This window comes from Aquarana catesbeiana, linkage group LG04 (genome assembly GCF_042186555.1).
Source record: "Aquarana catesbeiana isolate 2022-GZ linkage group LG04, ASM4218655v1, whole genome shotgun sequence".
Lineage (NCBI taxonomy): Eukaryota > Metazoa > Chordata > Amphibia > Anura > Ranidae > Aquarana > Aquarana catesbeiana.
This window is the reverse complement of record NC_133327.1, coordinates 690,025,590-690,033,896: the sequence shown is the minus strand read 5'-3', so window position 1 is coordinate 690,033,896 and position 8,307 is coordinate 690,025,590. Positions and strand designations below refer to the sequence as shown.

The following is an 8,307-nucleotide window of genomic DNA, read 5'->3' as shown; positions in this document are numbered from 1 at the left end:
GGCTGCATATGCATGCATGCAAGCTGAATTCGTTCTAGCCTGAAGTTCCATGTTGAAACCAATGGTGGAGGACAACCTTATGTACTCAGTCTCAGAATTATACGACCCGACTTCTCCAGCTGTTGGAGGTTATATCACGCTTGGACTTCACGTCCATTGCGTTCCCTCTATTCTGGAAATGATATAGGTTTTATTTTGTAGTATTTTCAGCGATGTTTTTGTGTTTCCAGGAAAGGACACTATAAGCCGGACTCCCTCCAAGTCATCCCAGGAAATATTTCTTGTTAGAATGATATTAGTGTGGATTTGTTATAAAATGTTTTTTTGAGGATTCTCATCATTTATGAAGGTCCTACAGATGTTCCAGCCCCTCCATTCTGGTGAGTTATTAGGACCTGGTCCACACCATTCTTTGCATTAAGGCAACCCATCCTTTCTGAAGGGGCATGGACTTGTGGTGCGTCATTCTCATGGACTGCTACTGTAGTTGTGCATTGGGGCTCCATTCTAAATCATAGGGTAGTTTGATGTGATGCATCCGCTTTATGCAGTGCCCAGGTAGCCCCATCTGTGCTACATTGCTTCCCCCACCAGGAAAGCATCTCAATAGCCGGTGAAACTCTGCCCCGAATGCACAGGTGTTCTTCAAAACTCAATTCCCTCTGCTATTCCAGCCTAAGATGTTTATAAAACGAAGTGTTCAACACCCACCCAGGGGGAGGTTCCCTTAGCCTGTACTCACAGGATGTCCTCAGTCTTCAAGACTGGGTGGGAGACTGAGGACATCTAGTGGTGAAAAAGAATTACTGCAGGGGGCTGCACCAGAGGGGAGGCAAGTATTTTAGTCAAAAAGTTTCCTTTTTTTTATTTCACGAGGATGAACTCCGCCCTCCCCTTCAGTCTTGTACAGGTGTACCCGGCTCCTTTCCTGGACTGAAATCGCTCACTCCAATTTCACTGCATACTGTGAGCTTCTCACAATGTACATTAGAAGCTGTGGCGAGGCAGATGGAGCTCCCCCTCACTTCCTGGCTGGGGGACATCCAGCGTCATCTAACTCCTTTCTTCCCCAGCCTGATTATCCCTGGCCCCGCCCCCTTTTCATTGGATTAGTTTTTTTCAATCATGGAGTTTCAGCATCACATGTGGGCGTTACCAAGGCAGTCTCCATGCAGGTGCAGTCTACCCTACCAGTGGCCACCTTGGCAGGAGGGATGGAGGAACGAATGTTCTCCTAGTTCCTCCTGCTCTCGCTGGGCAAGCTGTTTCCTGTGATCCTGGGCGCCCCAGAGGAATGCGAGAGCCCAGGAACCATCATGGGGTGCTGCTGGCTGGGGGGGAGTGCTTACTTTGAGGGCCCCATTTTTTTGTTCATCAGAAAGTCCTTTGCGGGTTCCTAAAGCCAGGAGTTTGATTAAACTTGCCTAACCTGCCGTTTATAAACGTAGAGTGGTAGACAATTGGTAACCACTTCCTCATAAAGGACATACCTGTATGTCCTCTGGTTGGAATAGTTATACCACTGCCAAGGCGGAAAGCGATGATCCCAGAATCTTTTTTTTTTTTTTTTTTAGCTGGTGATGAATAAAGTAAAAGCAATCCTAGCGGCTAAATAGCTGCTGGATTGCTTTAACGTGCGGCGGAATGTGATTCCCACCCCATCCCATCATCTTAACAGGCTCTCCTGTCCCACGGGGGAACCTAGGGACTGAAGCTGGCAGTTCCACCAGCTGGCCATAGAGATGACTGAGAACCAGAACAGCCCTGATCATCTCTATGGTCTGGGAAACCGAAAGCGATGAGTATTTTGTCACTTCTGCTGTCAGTCTAACGTAAAGGGGCCGTTACCGGCTTGTGAAAGCATCGGATCAAACTGATCTCCTATGATCAGGTGCTTTTAATGGCAGAGGAGAGATCTGGGGTCTAAAAGACCCCAGGTGTCTCAGTAAAGAGGACCTGTCAATACCCATGCCTTTCACAAGGGATATTGTTCATCCCTTGTGATAGCAATAAAATTAATTGAAAAACATTGTACAAATAAACAATTTTCAATAAAAATAATTAAAGCGCTCCTGCGATCGAGGTGCAAAGGTGAGCACATACATAGGTCATGCACACATATGTAAACTGTGTTCGCACCGCACTTGTGAGTTATCACTGCGAACGTCAGAGTGAGAGCAATAATTCTAGCACCAGACCTCCTCTAACTCTAAACTGGTAACCTGTAAAGGCTTTTAAAAGCGTCGCCTATGGAGATTTTTAAGTACCGTAGTTTGTTCACATTCCACGAACGGGCGCAACTTTAAAGTGTGACATGTTAGGTATCTATTTACTCGGTGTAACATCTTTTATATTTTTCCAAACAATTGGGTATTATATATTGTGTTTTTTGCATTGAAATTCATAAAAGTGCATTTTTTTCCCCATAAAATTGCATTTGAAAAACCACTGTGCAAATCCCGTGTGACATAAAAAATTTACAACACCCACCATTTTATTCTCTACGGCCGTTGCTTAAAGCGGAGTTCCACACAAAAATGGAACTTCCGCTTTTCGGAACCCTCCCCCCCCCTCCGGTGTCACATTTGGCACCTTTCAGGGGGGAGGGGGGTGCAGATATCTGTCTAAGACAGGTATTTGCACCCACTTCCGGCATAGACTCCCATGGGAGTCTATGCCTCTTCCCGTCCCGACCGCGCTGTCTGCTGGGAACATACAGCTCCCAGGAGAGAGCGGGGACCACTAGGGACGCGCAGCGCGACTCGCGCATGCGCAGTAGGGAACCGGGAAGTGAAGCCACAACGCTTCACTTCCTGATTCCCTCACCTAGGATGGCGGCGGTAGCTGCCGAGAACCGAGCGGGTTCTCGGCGTCCCCTGCCGACATCGCTGGACCCTGGGACAGGTAAGTGGCCATGTATTAAAAGTCAGCAGCTGCAGTATTTGTAGCTGCTGGCTTTTAATATTTTTTTTTTTTTGGCGGTGTGGGTGAACCCCCGCTTTAATACAACATATAACTGGGGGTTCGAAGTAAATTTTCTAGCAAAAAAATAAGCTGTTTATATGAGAAGTGTCAGAATAGGCTTGGTAGACAAGTGGTTAAAGGCTCCAACAAAGCTGCTCAAAGCTTTCCAAATGCTCGCTGTGCACACGGCTCTTGCTGAAGATAAATCCCATGTGAAGCTCCCATCCCAGGACCATTAGAGGGACAGTTTGCATGTGAAGCTCCCACCCCAGGACCATTAGAGGGACACTGTGTGTGAAGCTCCCATCCCAGAACCATTAGAGGGACCCTTTGCATGTGAAGCTCCTATCTCAGGACCATTAGAGGGACACTGTGTGTGAAGCTCCTATCTCAGGACCATTAGAGGGACAGTTTGCATGTGAAGCTCCTATCTCAGGACCATTAGAGGGACACTGTGTGTGAAGCTCCTATCTCAGGACCATTGGAGGGACATTTTGCATGTGAAGCTCCCACCCCAGAACCATTATTAGAGGGACACTGTGTGTGAAGCTCCCTTCCCAGGACAATTAGAGGGACAGTTTTGCACGTGAAGCTCCCACCCCAGGACCATTAGAGGGACATTGTGTGTGAAGCTCCCATCCCAGGACCATTAGAGGGACAGTTTTGCACGTGAAGCTCCCACCCCAGGACCATTAGAGGGACATTGTGTGTGAAGCTCCCATCCCAGGACCATTAGAGGGACATTGTGTGTGAAGCTCCCATCCCAGGACCATTAGAGGGACATTGTGTGGGAAGCTCCCATCCCAGGACCATTAGAAGGACACTTTGCATGTGAAGCTGCCATTCCAGGACCATTAGAGCAGTAGTTCTCAACTCCTGTCCTCAGGACCCACTAACAGGCCAGATTTTAGGTATTAGCTTGGGGGAGATGCAGACTAGAACACTGCAATCACTGAGCAGCAAATGATATGACCTGTGATGCATTTCCGTTCTCTTGCACACCTGGCCTGTTGGTGGGTCCTGAGTTGAGAACCGCTGCGGATTAGAGGGACACTTTGCAGACTCTGAACACACAACATTCACTCCTCGTTTGATCCACAATTAATTTTATTGCAAAAAAACAGATCAATAAAAACCTAAACAGTAAATGAAATAAAAAGGAACACCCTACAGGTAACATGGCCAAATCTGAAACCCAAAAATGTCATTTTTTTTTTAAATGTTATTTTAGAAACAACGCTACAAACAAAACAGGTATTTACAGCTTCGGAATTGTACAAGGTGGAAAAAAAAAAATCACAAAAATAAAAATGTCCACTCTAACAACTGACAGTCCATAGGGGAGCGGAGAAGAGACTCTGCCGAGTGCCGTGTCTTCTAGAAGTCTATAAGGAATAAGACCTGAAATACAAAGCTTGTGAAACCGACGACAAATGTTTTCATACAGAGACTGGCGATTGCTGGCGGTGGCTCGGTGCGTTGGCGTTCTTTTGGTGGGATTGCATCTCATCTCAACGAGGGGCCACAGCTGAGGCCAACATTTCACTCCTTAATGTTGGTGTCGCTATTTTGTGCTGGGAGCATGCTCAATCGAGCGCCCCCCAGCACTGACTGCACTATCACCGACAGCTTCTGGTCACTTAGCCAGTAGGTCGGGTGCTTGATCAGGTGATCAGTGTAACAGCCAATCATAGTGATCACATGACTGGGAAGTCCAGGAAGCACCTCTGGTGTTTAGAACTTCTTAAAAAGGGCCAGCAGAAAGGTTACAAAAAAAAAAAAAAAAAAATGATCTCCAGCTTTAGTTTGAGTTTCAACAGTTCAGTCGGGCCAAGCTGGCCCAAATAAACCATTTCCCTCACTAACATATGCAGCCACTGGGGGCGCTGGATAAACTGTATGTGGCTGTGGCCTCATACAGTAAATAGCACTGTTTACCGAGTGCAAGAGGATATCTTCCCATCTCACACCTGGAAAAAGAAAGCATTGGTCTGAGCAGCGCTCAGCCATTCATAGACTGCTTTGTATTCTATCAATGAACCAAAGGTTGTGACAACATCAGTCTGCCTCTGAGCTGACCTGAGACTACATACAGTACTGTGTTCTGTGTGAGAAAAGAGGCCTTCCCGTCTCACACCGGTACCAAGCCTCAGTCTGAGCGGTGCTCAGCCATTCCTAGGCAGCTTTGTATTCCATCAATGAATCAAAAGTTGTGACATCGTTCTGCCTCTGAGCTGAGGCTACATACAGTATATAGTACTGTATTCTAGGTGAGAGAGGAGACCTTCCCGTCTCACACCACGATAGTGTAAGTCTGAGTGCCCCTCAGCCATTCATAGGCAGCTTTGCATTCTATTAATGAAGACAAAGCTTTCCCTGATTGGCGGAGTCAGAGGTTGTGATATCAGCCTGCCTTTGAGCTGAGGCTACATACAGCTTATAGAGCACACACCCAGCAGCCACATGTTAGTGAAGGGAAATCGTTTGTTGTCCCGAATGAACTGTTTAATCTGAAACTAAAGCTGAAGATCAGCTTTAATATACAATCCTTCCAAAAAAAAAAAAACAAAACAAAAAAAAAAATTGATCAAATGAAGGATCTTCTGGATTTGAATTCTCAAACAAATGATCCTATTGACACATGTGTGGCCACCTTTAGTCGCTGTAGTGAAGAAAATATCCCTTGAGCCGCACATCGCTGCAAAATCTGTGTGCCAGTTTCAGCCTGGGCTCAGGCCACGCCTCTGTTTCGCTCCGCCCCCTGGAGCTCAGTCATGATCCCCTTGAGGGGGGGGTCTCCAAACTACGGCCCTCCAGTTGTTCAGAAACTACAATTCCCAACAAGAGTTTCCCAATGCCTCATGGGACGTGTAGTTCCGCAACAGCTGGGAGATCCCTGCACCTTGACTACCGTTGGGCGGTCCCAAGGTGAGACTTCCACGCACTCTTCCATAGCGGATTTGCAGTGATGTGCGGCTCAAAGGATATTCTCTTTACTACACGTTGATTGGCAGACCCGTTATCGGCAGACCCGTGTAGAGATGAGATGCAAGTCAGAAGCTGGGTTGGGGGGGGGGTGGGGAGGTGTTGGGTGAACCATAAACGCTAAAACACATCCCTTTGCGGGTTTCCTGTGCAGCACAGAACACAAGTGAAGGTTAAAACATCCATTTGTCCTCACATTTCTGGAACCGATGTCTTCAGTGGCAGATCGAGATACAAAAAAAAAAAAAAAAAAAAAAAAAAAAAAGCTGTCGATGTCTAAACATCTGAGATGTGTGGAATGAAGAGGAGAGCGGCCGTGGCTGTCCGGGAGAAAAGGGATCCTGTGATGGGAGTGGTGAAGGATTCAGAAGCGAGGCCCATGCGGTGACCGTTCCCTGCGCAGCGGCGCGGATCGGTTCAGTAGCCATATTTGTCATTTAAATGGGTCTTCCCGTCACCGGATTGTCCTGGAAGAAGAAAGCGGAATATGAATGCGTTTGTAGTTCAATTACTTACTTCCTGTCCAAGTGATATCACACCCCTGTTTTTTTTTTTTTTAACACCTTCCCGCCCGGCCTATAGCAGACTGACAGCAGGTCGGGCCCTTCCTCCTTCAGACTGGACACTAGAGCTGCACAATTATTCATTAAAGAATCGAGATCTCGATTAAACCCTCCTCGCGATCTGAACAAAGCATTTCCTCGATTCAGTGAAGAGAGTTCTCTGCTCAAGCCGACAGCCGTCAAAAAACCCCCAAAAAACCAAACCAGGCAGCCTGCCAAGTTTATCACAACATCGCTCAGGTGACAAAGAGAAACCTTGTAACATTTAGTTCTTTTAGATAAAAAAAAAAAAAGAACTTCGGTCTGTAAATGAGGTCAGTTATACCACTTAAAAGACTAAACCTTTTTCTGACACTTGTTGCTTACAAGTTAAAATCTGTACTTTTTGCTAGAAAATTACTGACAGCCCCCAAACATTGTATATGATTATAGAGCCGGGGTCGGCAACCAGTCGGCCTTCAGCTGTTGTGGAACTACATTTCCCATGAGGCATTGCAAGGCTGACAGTTACAATGACTCCCAGAGGCATGATGGGACAGCTGGAGGGCCCCCAGGTTCCCTGCCCCTAGAGAATAAAATGGTGGCTGTTGCGATATTTTATGCCACACTGTATTCACGCAGCGGTCTTTCAAACGCAATATTTTTGGAAAAACTACATTTCAATGAATTTAAAAATAACTAAAACAGTAAAGTTAACCCAATTTTTTTGTATAACGTGAAAGATGACGTTACGCCGCAAGAATTGCGATCTTTATTCTAAGCAAAAAAAAAAAAAGTTTGCTATTCTCGTTATAGCCAGAATCGTGCAGCTCTACTGGACACCATATGACGTCTTTTCAGAAGGCGCCGCGCGAACATCTGTCACTGGCACCTGTGCAGGTAGACACACAAAGGTGTCCACCGGAAACAGGCGATGACCGATGAATGTACGATGTCCAATCACAGCACGTCACATGACCGTTGTAAACCAATGGAAGGCTTCCTTTCGTGCCCTCAATTCTGTACAATTGTGTTGCTAGCTGTGATTAGTCAATCTGATCACATGGCACAGACAGGGCCAATCACAGCACGTCTGTACCATGTGATTAGCTCTGGCCAATCATAGCTAACCACAACAAAACAAACTGAATGAACCAGTTACATTCAGTAAAATGACTGCTTATAGCAATGAAATTCACTGCTATAAGCAATCAATGTTAAAAAAAAAAAAATCCTGATCACTTCCCCAGAGTAGTACACCGTTACCATGGTAACATATTGCTCTGGTCACTGCGTTTAAAAAAAAAAAAATTGTAAAAAGCCCAGTGATTCTTGGATGATCAGTAGTCCTGAGAACCCATCTGTGAATTGCGGCGGGTGGTAACAGATGATTGGAGGAAAGATGGTCTAGAGCCGGGGTAGGCAACCTGGGGCACTCCAGCTGTTGTGGAACTACATTACCCATGAGGCATTGCAAGGTTGGCAGTTACAATTACTCCCAGAGGCATGATGGGACTTGTAGTTCTGCAACAGCTGGAGGGCCACCAGGTTGCCTCCGCCTGGTCTAGGGAACCGCAGTGACTCCGTGATGTCACTTCTGGTTCCGGCCCAATGTAAACAAGGCCTTTTTCTTTTTTTATTGCATTAGATCAATTTTTTTTTTGTTCTAATTTTTTATTCAAGAAAGTGAAAAAAAAAAAAAAAACATTGCTGTGCAAATATCGTGTGACATAAAAAATTGCAATGACCGCTATTTTATTATCTAGGGCCTCTGCTAAAGAACTATATATAACGTTTGGGAGTTGTAAGTCACAGA

General features: G+C 46.0%; 1 protein-coding gene across 1 annotated transcript in view; it reads right to left on the bottom strand.

Moving 5' to 3' along the window:
• Positions 1-4,053: 4,053 nt before the first annotated feature.
• Positions 4,054-8,307, bottom strand: part of SLC4A1AP (solute carrier family 4 member 1 adaptor protein) — a 62,157-nt gene continuing 57,903 nt past the window's right edge. The window contains 1 exon segment of the mRNA XM_073628768.1: positions 4,054-6,416. Within this exon segment, the coding sequence (XP_073484869.1) occupies positions 6,367-6,416 (50 nt within the window). The 3' untranslated portion in view covers positions 4,054-6,366.